This window comes from Corvus cornix, chromosome 1 (assembly GCF_000738735.6).
Source record: "Corvus cornix cornix isolate S_Up_H32 chromosome 1, ASM73873v5, whole genome shotgun sequence".
In the NCBI taxonomy this organism is placed as follows: Eukaryota; Metazoa; Chordata; class Aves; order Passeriformes; family Corvidae; genus Corvus; species Corvus cornix.
The window spans coordinates 33,860,100-33,884,150 of record NC_046332.1 but is presented as its reverse complement, the minus strand read 5'-3'; the positions used below and the strand labels follow the sequence as shown (position 1 = coordinate 33,884,150).

General features: G+C 39.1%; 1 protein-coding gene across 18 annotated transcripts in view; it reads right to left on the bottom strand.

The window, feature by feature from the left end:
- Positions 1 to 24,051, bottom strand: part of DLG2 (discs large MAGUK scaffold protein 2) — a 1,001,253-nt gene that overhangs the window by 715,763 nt on the left and 261,439 nt on the right. The window contains exon 1 of one of the 18 annotated variants that reach the window (XM_020584336.2): positions 22,968 to 23,849. The exons of 16 other annotated variants lie outside the window; for them this stretch is intronic. In XM_020584336.2, coding sequence (XP_020439925.1) covers positions 22,968 to 23,087 — 120 coding nt within the window. In that variant the 5' untranslated portion in view covers positions 23,088 to 23,849. Of the gene's footprint in view, positions 1 to 22,967; positions 23,850 to 24,051 lie in introns of those variants that run through there. One more of the 18 variants, XM_020584339.2, reaches the window with a different exon arrangement.

The window sequence follows — 24,051 nt, the reverse complement described above, 5'->3', positions numbered from 1 at the left end:
TCTAATCTGTGACCTTTGACTGTGACAGCAGTGGTAATAATAAAATGCCTACAACTACGCTTCTGAAGATTAAAAAAAAAAGAAATGGTTTGAATTAACTCCTCATTATTGGGAAAGAAAGGAAGCTTTCCCTGCATGAATGATGAGCACTATTCCTCTTTTCCTGACTATTGCTTGCAGGGATAGGTACAAAGGGAAACAATACATAGCAGAAAAGCTGTCCCCGGATTTTGGCTGCAGTTGTTTGAATTACTGGAGACAAATCACCGGGAAGGTTTAATCCTGTGGCACCAGCTTCAGTGTAGGTGGAAAAAAGGAGAACTTTGGCATGTATGCAGTTTAAAGAGTGGGAGCATACTGTGGATCCCCACTTGATGACTTCAAGGAGGGAAAAATATCCTTTGGGTTTGTCTACTTTCTGAAATCCATGCTGTGAACCCAGCAGCAGAATCTGACTTTCATAATGCAAAAGAAACTTACAAAGCAAAAGACTTCTATAAAAAATATTGTATACAAGACTAGCATAACTGGGTGATGTCATTAATAAGGCTGATATCACTTCACTTTGTTTCATTTCATTCAATAGATCTTGTGTCTGTGGAAGAAAACCAAGCAGCTGTTTTTACCACGGAGATGATATCTGATAATGATGTTTATTTCATTTATTTATGTGAGGGTGAGGTTCAGACATGATGACAAAAGTCCAGTCTCTACCTTTCCTTATGTGCTGGTTTTGGCTGGTGTAGAATTAATTGTTTTTATAGTGGCTAGAATGGAGCTGTGTTTTGGATTGGTACTGAACACAGGGCTAATAATACAGAGATGTTTTTGTTATTGCTGAACAGGGCTTGCAAAGAGCCACGGCCTTTTCTGGTTTTTGTGCTGCCACACTGGTGAGGAAGTTGGGTGTGCAGGGGAGCTTGGGAGGAGACACAGCCAGGACAGGCAACCCAAACTGACCAAAGGGACCATACAACATCATGTTCAGTATATAAAGTAGAGAGAAGAAGAAGGAAGGGGGGACATTTGGAGTGAATGTTTTGCATCCCCAAGTCCGTGTTATGCACTGCGGGGCCCTGCTCTGCTGGAGGTGGCTGAACACCAGCCTGCCCACGGGAAGGTGAATTAATTCCTTGTTTTGCTTTGCTTGTGTGTGGCTTTTGCCTTCCCTATTAAACTGTCTTTATCTCAATCCATAAGTTTTTAAGTTTTCCAGCTTTTACCCTTCCAATTCTCTCTGAACCGGCTGGTGGGAGAGTGAGTGAGCGTCTACATGGAGCTTGGTTCCCAGCTGGAGTTAAACCACACCACCTTAAAACAAACACAGTCTTGTGACCCACAAATGGTATGTGAAAATCACAGACAAAAAAATTGTATTTCATTTCTGGAATACTTTTCTCTGGAAAAAAAAAAAAAAATCGACAAGCCAAACAAACCAACAAACCCAAATCAAATCACACTCACTAGATTCAATTTACAAATAAGATGCTGTCTCTCCCAGCTCCACTACACAGGCTGCGGAGTTTTACTGAGACCCAAGAAATGGAAGCCAAAACTAATTTTCCTTAAACATTTGGATGAAAACTGCAGCCATTTAAGAACTATTTCAAGAACAGTGCAACTGTATATGCAGCAGGGCACTCAGGCAGTGATGCTAGCTGGACTGTCCCTCCATGTAAATCACCCTCAGAGGGTTACAGCTTCAATTCCCCTCTAGTAGCTCATTGCTTTGTCTTTTCTAATTTCTTTTTGTTTGTTTCCTCAGTACGGCAAGGGACTCATCTCCAAAGCCATGACAGGTCCTGAATGTAAGCAGTACTTCTAGTCAAGAAGAAATTATCCTTGTGGCTTAGTTTCCATGTAGCTCCTATACACAGACTACAATAAAAACCAGCTACCACGGACTCCAAATGTTTTCTACCTTTTTCTACTGAAGAGATGTATTGGCTTTGTGTGACAATTTTTTTGTAGTAGAGGCTATGGGGATAGCTTCTATGAAAAGCTGTCAGAAGCTTCCCTCTTGTCCAACATAGCCAGTGCCAGCCAGCTCCAAGATGGACCCATCAGCGATGGTGGCAGAGCCTCTGGGATAATGTGTTTAAGAAGGGGATAAAACAGCAACTGCAGCCAGAAATAATAGTGAGAACATGTGAGAGGAACAGCACTGCAGACCCCAAGGTCAGTGCAGAAGGAGGGGCCGGAGGTGCTCCAGGTGCCAGAGCAGATATTCCCCTGCAGCCCCTGGTGCAGCCCATGGTGAGGCAGCGGTGCCCCTGCAGCCCAGGGAGGACCACAGGGAGGCAGAGATGCACCTGCAGCCCCTGGAGGATCCCATCTTAGAGCAGGTGGATGCCCAAAGGAGGCTGTGACCCTGGGGAAGCTCATGCTGGAGAAGGCTCTGGCAGGAACTGTGGCCCAGTGGAGAGAGGACCCCAAGCTGGAGCAGTCTGTTCCTCAAGGACTGTACCATGTGGAAGAGACCCACGCTGGAGCAGTACATGAAGAAGAGCAGCCCATGGGAAGTAACCACATTGGAGAAGTTTGTTGAGGATTGTCTCCTGTGGGAGGGACCCCACGCTGGAGGAGGGGAAGAATGTGAAGAATCTTTCCCCTGAGGAGGAAGAAGAAGCAGGGACAATGTGTGACAAACTGATCACAGTCCCCACTTCCCACTCCCCATCCCCTTGCCCTGCTGGGTGGGAGGAGGTAGAGAAATCAGGAGTGAAGTTGAGCTCAGGAAGGAGGGAGGGGTGGGAAGCAGGTGTCTTAAGTTTTGATTTTATTTCCCACTATCCTACTCTGCTATCTTTGGTAATAAATTAAACTAATCTTCCCAAGTCAAGTCTATTTTGCCCATGATAGTAATTGGTGAGAAATCTCTCTCTGTCTGTATGTCAACTAAAGAGCTGTTCATCATATGTACTCCCCCCTGTCCAGCTGAGGACAGGAGGGATAAAGTGGCTTGGTGAGCACCTGGTGTCCATCCATGGTCCATCCAACCACAAGAACGTCTTCAATAAGTATTCCTCTGCTAACATAAATCATGTTCATCTGTTCTTAGGTTTGTATTTTAGTGTATTACTGTAAAACTGGTTCTGAAACCAAATCAAGGTTGCTGAAGTACATAATTTGCATTCATGTGTATCCTAAGACAGGAGGAATCCTAAAATCTTATTAATGACAAGCTATTAGGAGCTACATTACTTAAGATTAAGATACCTAAAATGCTGATTTTCATTAAAGGTAGAATGACCTCAGCTGAAAGGTCAAGGTTATTAGAGCGTATGTTTGGGTTTTCTTTCCAGAAGGTTTAGTATTTAAAAGTACTAAAGCATAATATTAAAGCAATATTAATAAAACAGTGATTAGAATATTAGCAATAATAGCAATGCTTGCAGTAGAAACAGGAACCAAAGCTATTTACAGAGTCTTAAAATCTCACATCCAGAGACAGCATAAATGAGGAAGAAAGACTAACCCTTAGCTGGGAATCCAATTGCTAGTTACTCCATTTCACAATCTCATTTTGGAAGACAAAGTGCCTGAAAAAGCACTAGCTATCCTTACAGAAGTTATCATTGTGGAAAGATACCATCTCCTGTTCCTTTTTGCAGGATGTAATATGTTAAATCACTTGCAAAACAAAACAACACAGGGATAAGCATCTATTTCTTACAAAAGACACTGAGAATCATTTGCACAAAATGAACCTGGACATTTTTCATCAGCAGATCCTAATAAGCAAAGTACATTTCGGATTTCATCCACAGTATCAGCAAAACATCACAGGCAGAAGGAAAAAAATACCATATACCCTGTAACTTTTCTTCCCCATGGATACTGTTTTACAAAATTCTTCTTCAGACACCACTTAGGAGCTTCCTTTTTGCCACATGGTGCATAGTGTAAACTGATGCTCCATCTTTTCACAAGAATATAAACAAACAAATACAAAAGGAGTAAACAGCATCTGCAGGCACCCATACACCATTTCATTGAACTGTGATGCCTGAATCCCATTAAAAGGCCTTAACTGCAGGAATTCACAAAGTCCTCTTTCTGATAGGCAGAGAGGGAGAACCTTCTCATGACAGATCTTGGTTCAAAGAAGGAAACATTTTGTTTACTCTGAGATTTTATAACAACCTAATTGGTTCAACCTCCCTTTATAGAAGTACAAGTTAAAAAAGAAACCATTCTCTGGTCTGAAAGGGACCTTAAAGATTTTCTAGTTCCAATCCCACTGCCATGGGCAAGGATGCCACTCATTAGGCCAAGTTGCTCAGAGCCCCATCCAATCTGGCTTTGAGCAGTTCCAGGGATGGTGCAGCCACAACTTCTCTGGGCAACCTGTTACCCAATCTTAAACTGAAGAATTTCTTCCAGTATCTAATCTAAACCTATCATCTTTCAGTTTGAAGCCTTTCCCTTTTGTCCTGTTACTACATGTCTTTGTCAGAAGTTGCTTTCCAGCTCTTTTGTAGCTGCTTAAGGTACTCTAAGGTCCTCATGAAGTCTTCTCCAAGCTAAAGAATTCCAATTCTCTCAGCCTGTCTTCAGAGGAGAGCTGCTCCAGCCCTCTGACCACCTTTGTGGACTCCTCTGGACACACTCTAACACATTTGTGTCCTTCTTTTATTTGGGGCCCCAGAGCTGGATGCAGCACTAGAGGTAGGGTCTCACAAAAGCAGGGACCTGCTGCCCATGGTGCTCTGGATGCAGCCCAGGACGGGTTGTGTGAAATACAAGGACTGCATGAAATACAAGGATATGAATAGGGTGAAAAGAATATTTTTTCTCCAATACATTTACTCCCAGTGTCAGACTGAGTTGCTGAGTAAAACAATGCTGCCATTTCTAGCATTGCCAAAAGTTTTAATGTTTAAAACAATTCTTGAAGAAATGTAATGAAAAAGATCATCAGAGAGTTAAGATAGGAAGCTACACATTGGACCAGCTTTACGAAATACAGAAATACAGGCAGTGCTATGTCTTATTGTTGAGTAGTCCTAAATTCATTAAGACAGGCACTTCAATGCATGTGTAAACTTCTTACTTAAAACACCAGTACTGCATGTAAGAGATTCCTTCTTTTATTCTCTGTATTCTCTGGATGATACCGCTCAGACAAAAAACAATTTTTTTCCTTCTTTACGCACTCTCATAAGGAAAATTGAAAAGGCTTTAAAAGAAAACCAAACCTAATATCTGTTACAAGGTCTGAGTCATAGCAGAAATTAGTTGAATGGAGCTGCCTTTCAGCCTACCCTACAGCTACCAATTTAAACAATAGACTATTTCAAATGTTGCTTACCTTATAAATGTAGTGTAATTACTCACTCTAAGGAAGATTCAATCTGGCATAAATACTAGGTACACCAGCAAAATCATGTATGAATTGTGCTACTAATAATATTCATCATTCCTAATCCTGTTACGTGCTATTGATGGTTATCACCATCGATTTACTTATCTAGCTAAAACATCTTGTATGAATTGTGATGTAAACTTTTAAACATAAACTTCAAAATGTAACACAAACTAAAAGGGGGAGGAAATCACTGAGATATTTTTATTTTTAAGAAGGAAGAACCTGTGGTCTTGAAAAGGTCAAAAATAGTATTATGAGAAGTGACTGCAAAAATGCTGCCATGTGGTAGCACCATATTATTAATTCAGTGACTCCAGAGCAGACGGGCTTCATTTGCAAAGGAGAAAATCACTTTCTGTCCCTAGCCTGGGCCTCTGAGACTCAACCTCATCAATAAATGTTCTGCTGGCTGCCTCAGGTCTTCAGTGCAACACCAGAGCAAATCCTACACACTTCCACTTATGCCTCAGCAATACCCAGGTCCCACCATTATTTTCAGTGGGAATTTAACAGAGGAAACAATTCTGTTGACGATGTGCAAAATGGGGCAGAGATGTCTCCTTGCTCTCATTTAGCAGTGTTGGTTCAGCAGGTTAACAGGAGCAAGGAGCAGTGGGAAATGGATCTGCACCACTGAAATGAGCAGCTGTGATTCAGAATGTATCAAAGCAACAGCTTGCTTGGGTTAGAAGTTATCATTCCCATGGAGTCAACTCTGTTTATAAATCCTCACTGCTCCTGTTTTCTGGATTAGGAATGCGGAATTACACACACTCTCCATAACAATTAGGCATGTTTGCATTAATAACCATCATAAATAAACCATGAAATCACTCACATTTGGAAGAGAAAGAACTTAAACAAATCCCCTCTGCTGAGAAGACGCAGTTCTGAATACAGCGTGTAGCTACGTTCATCTGTCCTGTTTGTATTACAGTCACATGTGAAATTAATTATGTGAAGCACTATATGTCTATAGCTGAATTACAATGCAAATAAAAAAAAAATAGAAAGCATGTTACAGTAATACTCGTGGATTAAATCAGTAATTTGTTTTATCTAATAGAGCAGGCAAAAGTGTATGAAACAGAATTAATTAAAAGTACTGAAAATTACATATTATAAAGACTTGTGCCTATTTTATAGCAGGTACAGTCTAGGAACTGAAACCTAAGTGCAGCAAGTCAATAGAGCAGATTACATTTATATTTCTGTCCTCTTGGTCCTAGGCTACTCAAAGTGCTGAAACGGTGTAATTAATAGCCATGGACTTCATGGGACACAGGGGCCACTCAGTGCTCTTCTACAAAGGCTTTTTGCAAGAGAAACTTCTTAAAGCTGGGGGGAAAATAGCCTTGAGGGCTCTGTAGCATCTGTGGCATTTTTATGTGGTAGGAAGTAGAGAGAGGGTAAAGATTTCCCCCAAGTAATCACTGAAAGATGTTCTAATCCTACAGTAAATTATTGTTAATGTTTTTAGAGCATTTCTTTCCTTACCTACAGGAAAAGTGCATCTTGAATTCTCTGTGAAGAGCTTATTTTAATTTCATGAATACTTCCTCATAAAATTATTATGACCTGGATTCAGACTTGAGGAGCAGTTGGCATTCTTCCCATTGAGTAAAAACTAAGCTGTTATTGTTAGGGGTACCCAACCTTATTTCTACTGGCGTTAATCCATCAGTAAAATGGGTGCTCTGCTAAATGGGTTAGCAGAGCTCTTTATCTCTCTCCACAATTACTATCAACATTTTCTAGAACTGATCTGTACAGTTTATTCATGATAACAGTTTGAGGCCTTGCACTCCATCCAGGTTGTTTCTTCTTCTTCCTCCAGACAAATAATGAGCATTTTCTACTGCTGTCATTTCTTGCAGCAAGTACATTAATCCATTTTCATAGCCCATCTCAACCATCTGGGTGGATGGATTCGGCCGCCCAAATAAAAGTCTCCAACTGAAAAGACTCACAGCTGTTGTCAGTACTTACCACTTGGGTCTCATTTTGACACAACATATTTTTTCTGTTTAGCTACCATTTGAACAGTGTTTTTGCTGATAAAAGGTGATAGAAAGCATCCTGGGAGTACATCACTACAGAAAAAAAGTAATAATTGCTGCTGGGCTATGTAAGGACACAGACCTTGCTGGACCTACAAAAACATGTAATTCCCCTGTGAAGGATTTCTGTTTTCTCTTAATCTCAAAACTGCCTGACTGATCCTAACATTCTTTCCTGTTGATAGAAATGTTACATAAATTACAGTTACCATCCTCTGTGTTAGTTTAACACCAGAGGCAATTCATTGAAGACTATAAGGATCATAATAGTCTTACTTCTCCTTCTTTGGAGAGACATTTTCTGAATGTAGAAGATCAAGTCAAAGTAACTCTAGTGACCTAATGAGAAAGCAGCAAGTGAGCTGAAATACCAGCAGAGGTATTATGGCTCCCAGTTCAACATTTTGGCCTCTTCTGAAGTATGTGTGGATATGTGTGCACAACTGATACCACATTCAAAGAGTTTTAAAAGTTTCCACTGACACACATTTTGCCAGACCTTTGGAAGATTTGGGAAAGTGAGAGAAGATAATTTTTACAAGTATTATTTTTTTACATGGAATGTCAAACCATTTAATCCCCAAACCTGCTGTTATTTTTGCAGAGCATTTTTTTGTACTTTCATGGTTTAAATCATTTCAGTTTACTATTTACACCATGAATGTTTCCTAGTCACATATAAATACATGTTTTGAGGAGGGGTTTTTTACCTTAAGTCATGCCATGAAACTGTGTGATGAAAGAAAGTAGGTTTGTCTGGTTTGGGATTTTTTTTCTCCTCCATATTCCTAAATTTTTGATGTTGACTTTTAATGTCTTCCACATAATTTATATGTCTTATTGTATTCAAAAATGCTGTTTGTCCACTGTGATCAGTGGTTAAACCAGTATTGGAGAAAGTAACCAAACCTCTGTCCCTCAGCCTTGGGGAATGCAGGAAAAAAACTTTACTCAAGTAACTGAAACTGAGCTACTAATCCCAAACTTCCTTTTCTATTGTTCTCACAGAGAGTGTGAGAGAACCATGGTTCTGTGAAACCTCAGCAAGAAAAGGTTCCAAGATGGAGAGAAGGAGACTAATGCAGGTCTCCCTGTCTTCCTTAAAATTTAAGTTTCCAGAATAATTCACAATAGAAGACGAGGCGTGAAAATGTGTACTAAAGTCATGTGCTATGTACTGCCTTCAGACCATATTTGCTGCTATCTCACAAATTGAACACCACTTGAAAACATCTAAGGGAACAAGTATTGCACAATAGCCTGAGCCAGATCTGACTGTCAGCAACAAGAAAACATAAAATGATTTCTCAGCACCACTCGGATTGTAACTGTTTCAATAATCATCACAAGAAGGACTGTTTTTTCCTAAGGCAAATTCTGCTTTTCCAGGTAGAAACATGTCTTTCTTTGGATGTCTTTATTTTAATGCACTTGCAGTTAGTTCTTCAGAGGCATACAATGAATATCCGATCCACTTTTGGCCTGCCTGTACTCTGAAGTAATTTACACCACCACTCACATTTAATTCATGGTTTTTTGTACTCCTACTGATAGCATATTTTCCTTGGAATCATAGAATCATTAAGGTTGGAAGAGACCTCAAGGATTATCAAGTCCAAGCATTAACCCAGCACTGCCAGGTCCACCAATAAATCATGTCTCTAAGCACCACGTTCACATGTTTCTTGAACATTTCCAGGGATAGTGACTCCACCACTTCCCTGGGCAGCCTGTTGCAAAGCCTGAACATGCTTCCAGTGAAGAAATTTTTCTTAATATCCAATCTAATGGTCGGGAATGTATTTTCAACGAGTTGTGGTTATGATAGGTAAGTAAATCTCAGAAGCTGTCTGCCAGATATTTTAATGGGAGAAACAGAAAGATAAACTTCGGCCAAATATATCAGGGATTATAAATTCCCTCAAAGAAATTAAGATGAAAGAGACTCTGTTCCTTGAGTCTAAACCTTCATTTCATAAGGCCTTTCTTGAAGGATAAAATCTCAGCACTGTGTTTATAAATTTGGGTTTTTTTTCTTTCTGATTACTATTAATACATGAAATACAAAATTGCCATGAATCATCTTACTCATTGACTTATGTCTGGCTAAGAAGAGTAAGAAGGAGCATGAAACTGGAACAAGAGAATAACTTATCTAATTTCTACTTTTGAGCCCATATATGAATAACTTATCTAATTTCTACTTTTGAACCCATATATTTGTCACTTTTCCATTTTTTTTCTCCTTTTAAAGTCCTTCCAAACTCTCGGCATCCATTGCATTTTGACACTGGGTTACAGTGATACTTTCAATGATACGTCCTTTCATCAGGCTCAGGAGAATGCCTTTCAGCTTCCCTACATGCCCCTTTGGTGGAATGCGTAGGAAAATTTTGAGACAGGCAGAAAATTTACCTTCTTCACAATGTTTAACACTGCAGCCTCTTAAATCACCCATTTCCGAAAGGAAACAGCCTGAATCTTCTAAGTCTCTCATCCTGAAAGCCTTTTTTGCCTCTACTCACTAGTGACCTTCACATAAACAAAAAGCTGATGAATTTTGAGAGAGGTGCAATAGGTTTGTTTTTGCTCTAGGCTGATAACATTTTAGACCTAATAAGTATTTACAGAAGGGGGAAAATACTTCTTCTTATTTGTTTTTAATCTAAACAGGAACTGGTATAATCTGGTAAAGAAAGGAAGAAAACAAAGTAATTTTTTCTCTCCTTGGAAGAAGGAATTAAACACGGCAAAATAAAGTCTTCCCTGATGAACAAGAGTTGAACACCAAAGTAGATTCGTTATTTGAGGGGGCAAGTTGCTGAACATAGGGAAGATCCTATGAAAAACACAGGACAGTGGTTCCCAGATGATGAGGTATTTGAGTAAAGGAGGATTAGACTGGGACTGATTTGCAAAAGGCAAAGGGAAAGAGGAGACAGTGACACAACTCTGGAATGATGAGGAAGGAGAACAGTGGACTGTAAGCCAGACTGGAAGGGAAGGATGGAGACAGATACACTGAAGACACTACTATAGTAGTGGGAAATCACACTGCAATTTGTGTAGGACCAAAATCAGGCCCTATGATTTTCTTGGCCTTTCTGCTATCCTTTGCTTCTAAACAAGATATGCTTATGTATCATTGACATAGCATTGTTCTGCTATTGCATTGCCTTTAACTCACTACGTAAAGGGAAATTCTCACAGGGCACAGCATTGAACTTCTGAGAGGCACGGAAAGGAAAAGAAGGAAAAAAAATGGAAGAAGACCTGGAAGACTTGAAGACAGTAAGGCTAGCCATTTTTTTGAGCTGTGTCTCAAGGTATCCACTAAAAGATGTGCACTGCAAGAGAAACAGACAGTATTTCAATGAGAAAATATCACTGCAGGGATCAGAGACATAAGAACCATGTTGAAAAGTAGTGATACACAGGTAAGTTTGATGCAAAGCCAGAAACTAGCATCAAATGTCAGCAGTGGAGAGATTGCAAGTGTGAAGAGACAGAACCATGGCAGATGCAATTTAGGCATAATAAAACTGAAATGAGTAAGACCAGAATAAACTAGGAAAGCCCAGAAGTGATTCATTGCTGTTGACAGTCAGCAAGGAGAAAGAAGAGATACTTTGCTGGGCATTTGGGGGTAATAATGGGGGTTGAGGGGCTATTCTGTCCTGTCAATTACAAGAACAATGACAAGGAACTTTGTCTACTGAAGGTTAAGCAGTCTGTGTAGTCATACAGTTGAAAAAAACATTACTTTCTCTTTATTTCTCCTCTCACACATTCTTTACTGGTTGCACATTGCCTTAATCTGTGTAATACTTGTGGATTTCCTTTTGAAGTCCTTCATGTGCAATGTTATTGGGAGCAAGCTGCTCCCCTTGACACATCTCACCCACATGTTTTTCACCATTTGAACTGCTTTTCCTTTCACTTACCCTTAGCCCCCCTCCTTAGTCCCAAAATTTTGGTTAGTATCTAAATCCTGTGCTAGGGATTAAACTGTGCTTACAGGTAATAACAGTAAAAAATTCATCTTTTAGACAGCCATTGTTTCCTTGTAAGATGCATGGGCCAAGCTTATCAGCTGTGATTGACAAGTGCTCTTGCCAGCTCTGTTGGCAAAATAGCAAGAAAAACCAATGGAGGACACCGAGAAGGTCATGAAGAAACTATGAAATTACTTCTGAAAAGGTAATCAGGAACACCTTATGCACTGGAGAAGACACCCAGAAGTGAATGCTCACACTTCTCTTCCTAACTGATCATTGGGGAAAGTTTTTCTTTCCTCTTTCTCTCTTTTTTTTTTTTTTTAACTTTTCCAGTAGAGTTGATGTATTCCAACAACTATGGATCAAAAAAAAAATCTTTTTGAATCTTTGTTTCATCATCCTGTGTGAAACCATATCCTGATGGGAGACAATCCATACATTCATGATTTATTAGCTTGTCAAGAAATCTTTAAAACATTATTCTGTATTAAATACACAACTTCTCCTAAAAACAGAAGACAGCAAACATTCTCCCTTAGCTTAATACTGTTAAAAACAAGTACATAGTAACAAGCTACAGGTTACAATTAAATCCAAGCTCGTCTTTAGGTTGAGAAGTACTACATTTTTGGTGTGAAAAAGAATGAAATAAATATTCAGTTAACCATCCAAACTTTTGTGAAATATGATCTCTTTAGAAAATCACATCAACATTTAAATCTAACTGGGAAATTCAAGTCACCTGTTTTGGTCACACAGCTAAGGGTGATTAGATCTTCACAGATTCCCTGGTAACCAGCTTTTAAAAACTTGGTAATTATCTTAAACAGTCTCTGACACTTAAATTGCTTGCTAGTTTACCATGTATTATAGAGACATTGCAAACTTATTGTGGATGTACTGTAGAAATATTCGTTAATTATTACTCAGCAAATATTGCCCTAGGATGCATTAGGGACTCTGTTACTTATACGGACATTTTTTGGTGAATCCCTTGCAGCAGTTCAGGTCTTTCAGAGCCACACCTACACTTCTAGGCTCATGTTCAGTCTTTCTTCTTCTTTCTACCCAAGTGTATCCCTGAGATTATACCATACTTTTGGGTTCTTTTTAAGGTTTATGATTCAGTCAGCTGTTCACCTGGACAACTGTATGTATCTAATCTCAGGGGATCTGAACTGGTTTCTCATAGAATCATAGAATACCTTGGGTTGGAAGACTCCCTTAAAGAGCATCTGGTTCCAACCACCCTCCCATGGAAGAGACACCTTCCACTAGACCAGATTGCTCAAAGCTCTGTCCAAATTTTCCTTGAACCCTTCCCAGAACGGAGCATCCACATCTTCTCTGAGCAACCTGTGCCAGTGCCTCACCACCCTCTGAGTAAAGAACTTCCTAACATCTGATCTAAATCTCTCCTGTTTTAATTTAAAACCATTCCTCCTTGTTCTCATTTATCTAGATTTACTATCTGATAGGGACCAAGCTCAGATGAAGACCCTGCGCCTCAAGCTAAAAAACTCAATGTGAGTTCTCTCTCTTTTTTTTGTCCTGGCAGCACCTGCCTACACTGTGAAAGCTGCACAGAGCTCAGAAAAGAACCAGACCTAAGTATGCAGCCCTTAATTTGTTCTCTCTTAATTTTAAAGCAATTAAAAAAAGTAGAACAATCGAACACCATTTAAGTAATGGGCTGATCTACCAGCTGGGCAAGAGAAAAATGTGCTGCAAACAGCTCAGTACAATTGCTCACTGCTTATTTTTTGTATATTAATTAAGTAATTTAGAAGCAAGAACCAAGACAAAAACAAAGGAAAACAAACTGGATGATCTCACAGTCCCATAAGCTCTTGCTCTTGCCTCATCTCCAGGGCATCTTGGCTGACCCTTCACAACAGCTTGTTCCTCCTCCCAACATTTTTATGTATGCCTTCTATTCCATGCAAAAGGAAAGGAGAGAAAAAGATGCCTGACCAGCATTAAAAATCCCGTCTTTCCTGCTTGGAAGGACAGGATTAATTTTACCAGATGGAAATGTCTGTAAGAGCGAGACAGACCTACATCTCAGCTAGTCACCTAAGCTTTTTCTGGCAAATGGAAAGAAACTGGCACTTTCAGGACACAATTAATCTCATCCCCATGTAGATATCTAAACTAGGTCATATGAATCATGCCTTAGAAGAGACAATTCCTCTATACTGACACTAAAGGGAGCCTTAAATCACTAGATATAGATGTTTACATTGGTTATGTCTAAAGTTAAGTGAGCTGGATGCCACCTGAGCTCATTAGATAGATTTCTTGCTTTAGAGGCAAAATGCGTTATTTTCATCTTTTGGTTTCCACACATGGCTAGAAACAAGCATGTGGCCTTTGTGTCACTGTTTTTAATAGCCCAAGCATTACAAGAGATGTATGAATGTATCATGTGATTCACTACAAAAGCAGGTTTTCATAAGAAATTAATAAAATCTCAAAAGCACATAGCACAGAGTGTTATGAAAGTACTGATCAGGCCTCCCAACACCTTCTCAGGAAGAATTCAGGTTCTTGATTTCACAGATCATCTAGTAAAATTGAAATAATCTTTCAAAGTCTTAACATTTCCCTTTTCTAGAAGAATTATGCAGTATGATTTCATTTCTAATAAAATCACATTTCATATAATGTCCAGTCAGTCAGTTGCTAGCTGGTATCATAATAATCTAAGGATATAAGGGAGACCAAAGGGCACTGAGTACCCAGAAGCATATCTGCTGCTTTTCAGCCACTGGAGATGCTGCAATACAAGAAACCATCTCTTCCATACTAGATTTGTTTCACTCACAATTCATTCACTTTTCCATTTTAACCAGGAAATTCCTATTTTGTGAGAAGTTCGACCCTTCAAGACTTCCTGACTTTTTCTTAGGGGTCAACTAGAGATAGATTTCTAAATAGGAATTTAAACAAGGACTAGGTTTAAAGAGATTCAGGAATTTCTACTGTGCTAGTCATGGCTAATTAGCCAAGCACTTAGCATGGAGCTGCTGGTAAAATAGATACTAATTTCAGAAGGAAAGAAATACACATAATGCTAAATCAATGGAAAACAGATACTGTCAAGGTAAATATCATCATACCTTTTTTCAGATGAGATTATAAATTTGGCTGACACTGGTAAAAACATTGGTATAATATGCTTAGACTTCTATAAATCATTTAACCCAGCACTTCATGACATTTTACTAATAAAAAAAAAAAGAATGGCACACATTAAATGGATTAAAAAGCATCTAATTGACAGGATTTATTATGTAACTACAAATGGGTTGACCACCTGTGTTTGGCAAGATCCTCAAGAACTGATCCTGGCCCTATGCTTTTCAAATGCTGACCAACATGGGAGAAAATTCAGTCACTTACTGCTGTCCATTTTTAGCAATGACAGAAATGAGGTATTGTGGCAAACGGCACAGAAGACAGGTCACTGATACAGGTCAATGTAATTTTTAACACAGACAGCAATAAAGTCCTGACTCTGGGAATAGAGCAACTCTTCCTTACTGGCACTTTCCAGAGAGGTCCAGTGTGAAGCAGATGGCAATCCTGCTGGATATGGGGCAGGACATGAATGCCCGGCACAGCCATGTGGCTAAAGGAGCCACTGTAACCCTGAACATGCACACAGTACTTTTGTGGGAGTCAGGACATTCATTACTTCTGCACAGGGCTGCAACTGCTCTGAGGCTCCATGCAGCTGTGGCAGGCACAGCTCAGCATTCCTGCTGGAAAACCAGGGAGAGCTCAAAGAGTGGTCATGAGACAGATGAAAACTCTGACAACCATGCCTTGCAGTAAGAGATGCCAGGAGCCCAGTGTATTTACTTAATCAAAGAGATGATTAGATGATGTCTTTACTGTAGCCCAGAGCTACTGACAGGGACACAACCCTTTGTAGTAGGCTCCTCAGTCCAGCAGATTAAGAGGCAAAAAATTGAAAGGCACTCAAAGCTGGAAGCTGAGACTAGATTAATTCAGACGAGAAATATGGCACATGCCTCTAGAAGACTAATTAACCCCTGGAATAATATATTTGTAAAGGTGTGAGAGGTTCTGATCATCAGAAATTATTCAACAGAAACAGAATGTTTTTCTAATAGGTAGGGCAGGTGTCAAGAGATGGATCCTTCCTCCAAAAGCTCGTATTAGTTATACAGTCTGCTCTGACAAACTAGATTAAGTGTGATTGTTCTACCCAACTTGAAAACTTGTCCACTTGATTTTGTTTGCAAAGGAAAACTGAAGTTTTGAAAACAAATCTGAGCAGGCTGAAAATCCTGTCCAAAATATCTGCAAATATGTGTGAACCTTCTATAATATTTCTCTTCATCTGTTCTGCAACTTGGATGAAAATGCTTTTCTGAATTTTACTTCTCCAGTTAATCTTCTTTTTCAAAAGTTTTTATGAACCTTGTGCTATCAAAGGCAGGAAAGCCTTTCTAACGATTTCTCTGCAGAGATTCCTGTTTGAAATTTCAGAGGTTTGCTTCTTTGGTGAGCGTGAAACCAAAAAAATATTTTGCTTTATGGGATTCAGATTTTGTTTTACTTGTCTTCCCAGAAAAAGTCTCAAAGCTACTCAGTTATCAGGAGAATTTATACTATTTCAAACACTTAGATCTGTCTGGAGTAGAAAATGAAAAATCAGCCACTTCTTCTTCCTCCTCATCTGAGAAACTGGTGATGGCTATACCTTTAATAATAGGTTTTTTTTCATTCTGTAATTTCTGTATTAGCCATTAATCTGTAGCTATCAAATTGACATGTGAACACAGGTGGAATGCAGACTGCCTGCGCTGAATGTGTTCCAGAGTTCATTTCTTTGGTGTGAGTCCACAAGAGAAAAAAAATATCAGTTCTCCTTTTGGAATCTTCTTTTGCAGCTTCACTTGCAAAAGACACTTTCCTTGTCTCCGTCTGTAAAGATACCATGGAAGGAAAGGAATGGGGGCTTCCCCTTCTGAAAACGGATACAAGCATTTCTTGCATTCATCCCATACCAAAAACGTGGAACCAAACCATCTCAGCATGTCCAAAATGTATATATACAGCCACTAGCAGTGGCATTAAGAGAGGGCACACCAGTGAAGGCTACCCTGGAAAACAGAACCTGCCACTTAACCACACCGCTATCTTCATTCCATCTTAGCGCCAACAAATGGGACAGGAAAAACAGATGAAGTTGAAAGTCAATGTAGATAGAAGATAACCAGGAGAGATTTCTGGGCTGCCTTTAATTGTGGCAAGGTATTGTCAACTCCATCCACCACTGATTAATGGTCTCCTGCGCTCCTCCCCATCCACGTAATAGGACCAACAGGGTTTCCCAAAAAAAAGAAAACTTACTTTTGCCTGGGACCACTGCATTTTGTAGGCAGCATTGCAATCAGGATTGCTGATCTAATTTCTATGCAATCTCATAAAAATCACACAAACACTGGCATCTTAAGCACACAGGGCAAGCCCATCAGCAGTGATTTAATGGTAGAGGATTTAACTCTTCATCATTTTTATGTAAACATAAAACGTCACATATAGACATGATATTATATTCTAGTTCCTTGCACATATTTAAAACCCAAGAAATTTAAATACTTTTGCAGTCCTAGATCTTTTCTAAGTCTCCTCTAACAAAAAGGCCAATTATGTATCTCTGATAGGAATAGCTCATTAGATAATCTCTAATGAGTCCACATGAAGATGGGAGACACAAAATAGAACTGAAGTATTTTTCTCAGTATTATTATCTATCCAGAAATTTTTGAATGAAGAAATCAGTGACTAGCTTCTGCACCTTCCATCCACTATTTTTGTGACTAACTCTTCTAACTTTAGATGAGTGCCCCTTATCCCAATAGCAAAATATTCCTATTTGCTCAGAGTTCATAAAGAATTCTTAGTAGTGGATTTAATTCCTTACACTGTGCTTGTCATTTTAGCATCTCTGTACCTATTCACACATTTGCAATGGCCTTTAAGGGAATATTATTTTAGTCCATGGGTTAAATATAGTCCCAGTCTTATCATATCTAGAAAACCAGAGCTGCTGCTGTGTTATTAATCTACTCTAATTATCTCTTCCATTCATAACTTGTTATGGTCATGTATTGTAAATCAGCACTTGAAGCTGGGAGGAGAGGTAAAGTATATACTTAGGTATTATAAATGCTTACAGATCTCCCCACGTTTGATTTCAAAAGTGGAAAAATCAATCTTCAACATTCAAACAATGTACTTCTTACTCAAGACAGAACTATTGCTTGAACAGTATGAGACTAAATTCAGATTTCCTGATGAGTTCCTCTTAATGTCACTGGTGTGATTGCAAAAACTGGCCATAAATGAGAACTTTACCTTTCTGTGAATCATAAGCACTGCTAGTACTGCAAGCTACCAAAAGGAAGGAATGCTGTGTTGTTAATGCCATAATTTTGAGAGACCTTTCTCTGTAGAAGTTGGTCCAAGAATTCACTAACTCCTTTTTTCACAATGAGTTATGACTTCCCTAAAATTCCATCTTTGTCTAGCGAAAGGATGACAACAATACAAACAGCTCAGTTGGCTGTAGCTCTTGAGGCTAGATCCCACAGGTGTTACACACATCCCTTAGAAAGTTCAAGATCTTGCTTATTTTACAGCCTAGGCAAACATTTCATAAGAAAATGAAAATATATATAACAGAAATGCAACTATATATTCACAACCTATATAGTATTATCCTTTTCCTTATCCTCAAACCTCTTGAGGTGGAAATTCCACACCAGCTTTGTTTGCTTTCTAGTAGTAACACACATTTTGCCTTGCTATCCTAAGGTAGCAGAGGAACTGTACTTTGACCTGCCACTTGTAGTTATGTCTCTGAAGTTATGAGTAAAGTAAGTCAGACCGTCAGACATAATCAGAACTACAAAAAGGAGTAAACTCAAATAAAGTTGCTCATGAGTCAATTCTTAATTACATTAGGAAAACTGAGAAACCAATCTTTCCTGCTTACTCCTTTTAAAATGCTACATCAAAGCCATTCCTATGGCTTTTGAACTGTTCCTCACTTCATTGAGAAGTGCTAGATGACGGCGCATGATTGAACATTTAAAGGAGAAAAATATACATAAGAAACCAAGGATCATGTTTGGAAGTCTGTGAGAGCTTGCAGTCCTTTCTCACTTCATCCCCTCTTTGCAAAGAATACCATAAGAGCACAGCAGGACATATTTTGGCAATACAGGCCCAAGTCTGAAAGACCCATAAGCTCTTTTCCTTTGGAAGACCAAAACAACTCTTGGTACAGATGGCAAAATATGGGATATCTATAACTTAATTATGTAACTATATCATTAATACATACTGGCAGAGAGGAAGAATTACACCTGTGTGTAAAAATGTAGATGGAAGTCAGAAGTTCAGTTGTCATTTGTGACATTTTATAGCTTTGGGCAATGAAACTTTTTGCTACTTGTTATAAAGATTCCTCTGCCTTTATTGTTAATCCTTGACTTAGGTTGCAGTTGGAAACTTCTAGGTTAAAAGAATTATTTATATTTTTGCAGTGCATGCGGAAAAAGAGGCTGAACACAGAAAGGTGATGTGATTAAAGGATTCCAGCTCCCAACACCCTCCACAGGCCCTGGCTGTGCTCCATTCCTACCCCAACAGGTCCCCTTCATCATCCAAGACCCTCAAAAAGTGACAACTCATAGGTTAACATTTCAGTTACAAATCACATCACGGTAATTGTTTGACACAGGCATAATCTTTAAGCTACACAGTTTTAGATAACATAGTTAGCCCACAGTTAGCAGTCACAACCAAAAAAAGCTCTTAGTTAACACAGTGTTCAGGCAGGAGCTCAGTTCTGTGAGGTGCCAAGTGTACCCATTAACATGAGGACAGCCTTAAACTCCTGCTGGAGTAACTCTGAACCTGCTGGGAAGCCTTTGGCACCTCAAAGAGTCAGGATCTGAATTCATAACATTCTTTACATGAAGCTCTGACGACTCCAAAGCCAGTGCTGAGTGCTGCTGAGAAGAAGATGTTTCAAGGTGAGAGAGCCCAACACTCACATCAAGTTCTGTGCTGAAGTACAAAAGGAAGACTTCAGCTCTGCTACCCAAATTCCCAGAAGCACCAGCTGTGCCTCCAGTAAGACCCTCAAACTTTCAGCCAAAAATAGCAGTCCAGATTCACAATAAAATCTGTCAGAACTACACAGAGAGTTCACCAAGGCAAGAGGAAGGCAAAACTCCTACAAACTTTTAAGAAAAGCCAGACCCAATCCATAAAATTTTTAGAGCTTAGGTCAGACTATGGAACCTAAATATTCACAATGTTAGCCATAGTTTTACAAGAAATTGCTAATATTGAGGGAATTTAAAATACTTGCCTAAACCAAGAACAGAAAGGTTTTAATAGCAACCTCTAAAAATCTCTTGCATATAAATAAAATATTTTCAATACACAGTGGACACAATTAAAACAACAAACACTTGACACTAGGCAGCCCCCTGCCATAGTTAGCCTGTGGTCCCAAGATTTACTCATGCTGAAAATACAACAAGATATTTAACTACTGCATATAGCAGGAGTTCACTTTTTCAGGCACACTGCACATTTCTACAAGAGCACTTCTGATTTTGGAGGCACTGCTTTCAGATTTTAATTCCTTGACTTCTCAGCTCATTTTTGGTTTCTTCCACTGAGGTACAAAATTGTGCATACACAAGAGAGCAAGGAAGAGATCAGACCAAAACGTAGAATTTTCATAACACTGTATGTGGTAAACAGATAATAGTTAGCAATAGTTATTTTTCCTTTTTTTTTTTTTTAATAACTCAAAATGTAGGTCCAGAGAAACTTTGATAGACAAAGATATTTTGCTTATAACTTCTCAGACATCTTTTTTCCTATTTTAACCAGTGCTCAGGCAGGAAGGAATAAGCATCCACATAGGCAGGTATGTGTTCACAGTCAGTACTGTTCTTTAGTCAGCTGTAAAAATGGGTTTTGGTTAAGAATGCACGGAGTAGACCTCTCTTTCTTTTGATAAGTCTGCACATGCCAACCAAGTTCACATGGGCAGTCTCATACAGACTGGCAATCAAGAAGTGAGAGTCCTACCTTGAACTTGAAAAATCTGCTTGCTCTAAAGCCATAGCGCACAGCTGCCATCAGAAACAGACCCAATTGCTTTCCTTTTTCATTTTCCAGGCCAAGCAAACCTATTTCCCGTTACAGCCTGTACTTATAGTTTTATTCTATCTTATGACTTAAACGCTAAAATATTTGAACACCACTAGGATTTTTCCACCCATAAAGGGGGAAAATGCAAAACACAAAACAGATGTTTTATAATGTATTTAATTTATTTTGGCCACCCATAGAGCTGTGGCTTATGTTAGTGCCAACCAAGTTAAAAGCAACAGAGTTCATCAGAAACACTATGTAACATATTGTACAGTGACCAGGCAAAGGGAGCACCTTTTCCATAAACTCCTATTTATTAAGCAAACTTCAATGTCAGAAAAAGAAAGCAGGAATTACTGAAAGTGCAAGTGGTGCTGCCATACTTGAGCAGTTCCTGGGGGGATTTGCAAAGCTTGTGCTGCTTTCCTACATTATTGTAGCCTAATGCAGAGCTTGGAAAATAGATGATCAAAGTATCCACTGGAAGTGGATGAGTTTACTGAAAGTAGAACATCTAGAGGTAACAGCCTCAGAATAATATCATGTAAATAGCAGATACTGTATAATAAACAATTGTGTCAGAAATACTCAACAGCTGAAGAAGTTCCAACAAAGTAAAACTATCTTGTCCAAACAATTGCCAGACTTCTACTGGTACAAACCTCTCACTTTTTTCTGTGTCTATGAACGGGAACAAAGACATTTCACAAGTTAAACCCAAGGGACTTCTAACAGTTGCTGAGGTACTTATTGACAAGGTATCTTGTGGAAATGACAGTAAAATAGTCATTGAAATTTTCCCTGTACCTATTCTTATTTAAACTGAGAAATCACATCTCAGCAACAGCCCCACTTTAACAGATCTTCAGTACAGTACTACAGGCTGAAGGACAAAATGAGCAATAAAGAATGGTTGGTCTCAAAACATTTCTATATTGACAATTTACTGCATAGATCACAGGGAATATAAAACAGATAAAATTTACTAACAAAAACGTTATAGGAAAGCATAAGGAAAGGATAATGTATGTATTTAGGAAGACAGAATGGCATTCAAAGTTTTAACTTGTATTTTTTGGCTTGTTATCGGCAGACTTAAAGAATTCCTCTTTAGAAGTGGATCATAATTGCAAAAATTAATTAGAAAGTAACACAATGTGAAAGCTTAGCAATTTAGTATGGCAAACAACAGTACAGACTTTGAGCAAGAACATGGGAGCAGGTTCTTAGAATGTGAAGTTTTAATGAAAAATACTTTTTAAATCAAATAACAACAAATATTTTGACCTAATAAATAAATATGAAGCGCATTATTATCAACCAACAGAAAACTCACTTTAATTCAGAGGCATGCTAAAGCAATTTGAAAGCAAAAAATCCTTTGCAATTATTTCTGCAGGTAAAACTGCTCTAACTATTATTATCTATCACTTGCCAGTGCTTTCCTTCCCAGACAGACACACTCATATGAACTTGAAAAAGCCAGAACGCCAAAAGTGCCTCCCCAATATGTTGGCTAAGGACTGTAATTCATTTAAATTATGCAACTGGATTCCCACAGCTGGCTGACAGCTTAGCTGAGAGCTCGATTCAATGCCAGTGAACCTGTCTGCTAATATTGTCCTACTTGCAGAGAAGGTAATATATCCAGCAACTTATATTGAAGTTCTGACTCTAATTAACAGAGCAAGCAAATGTTGACATTAGTGACAAATGCTGCTTAATAGTCACTGTGAGACCAGTGCAGCCAGCTGGCATTTTCCTGTAGCATTTTGCAGAAATAATCCTTTCTGTATTTCTTAGGACATTGCTTACAATTTGTTTTTAAGCCTTTTGGTTCAGGTTAGAAACAAATCGGCACAAAAACCAACCTAGATAGCAGCAGCAAGACTCCCAGCTTTCAGACAAGTAATCAACAAGAAAGAAGCATGCAAGCAGCATCCCTGGAAGGAGGCAGGGGGGATCCGACTATAGGAATTCTTATCCTATATAAAGCTATGTAGCCTTGCACAAATAGCCTTTGGCATCTTGTCTCTGGCCTACCTGGACAGTATCAAAACATGTTTATCAGACCATACAAACCCAGAACCTGAACTGCAAGCAGTTAAAAACTGAAGGTCGCTAAACTGCAAAATTCAAACATGCTTCTATGCTTTAGCCACATAGACAACAATAAAACAAAGCCTCCACAACCACCTGTAATAATATGCCTGTTCAGCCAGCAATTCCAAAGTACTCAGCAACACAAGGTAGACATTTTCTGCAGCTGGTTTTACATGTACATTCCTGACAAATTGTTGTCTCGTCCCCTCTTACCTTCACATTAGTCCGGAGTGCACAGTAACATGCAAAAAACATTGCAGTAAACAAGGAGCATATGGACCAGTATTCAGCGTCTCTGCTCTGCACAAACGGTACACACACGATCCCGAGCATGTGCTACTAAGGAGCATCCGTTCCCTCTGTCAGTTTGAAAATGCATTGATCTCTGTTTTTCTGACTACAAAAAGACATGTCTTGAAGGCACAGAGTGAAAGCTACATATCTCTTCAGCAACCATATATAGAAACATGCCCAGTAATTTCAATTAGCAGAGAATTCAGCATCTGAAACTTGGACCTCAGTTGCTTTTCCTTCCAGCATTTTAAATTCAGGGGGGAAAAAGGAGGGGGAACTCACCCAGAGGGGAAAGGTGAGGAATTAAAACGTAAGCAGTGAGTTACTTATATTTCCCCCTGGCTTTGATGTTTTCCTATTCAATATTTTACAAACGTTACACACAGAAAAATGAGGAAAGGTTTCTCTTCCAAGTCTCAAATTTACGGTAGATTCTGCACTGCTTCTGTCTGCTCTTGTTAAAGATGCAGCATCCCTTTTAACAAAGACAACGTCATCAATTATGACAGATTCAACATGTTCTACTTACAAATACAGTCTCTGATTAAGGACAATGGCTGGCTGGCTTATTAACATTTCCTCAAATGCAAGTTCAGTCCCCTGTGCTAATCTATTTTTAAATAAAAAGTCCCACCTACTCCTTCCCTCTCATTTAATAAAAATGCAGCGGACTAGCTCTAAAGATCCTGAATTGCATTGTGCTCCCAGCTCAGGCACTGGACCTTGCTTTCAAACTGTTCTCTTGCTTGCTTGGGATTAGAAACACAGAGAAAAATTAAAATGAAAGCAGAAAAATCCTGGAAGAAGTCTGTGCCCTCACATTTGTAACTACATATTCTGAATTCAAAATGCTCCAATATCTTCCAGAAGGAGGGAACTCAGAACCTAGCCAGAAGGCAAAGCTTTAATTCACAAGCACAAAAATAAAATCAAACCACTTCTCTCACTCCTGTCAACTGCTGGGATGCTGCGAATTAACTGATTGTTTACTGGGCTGCAGGGA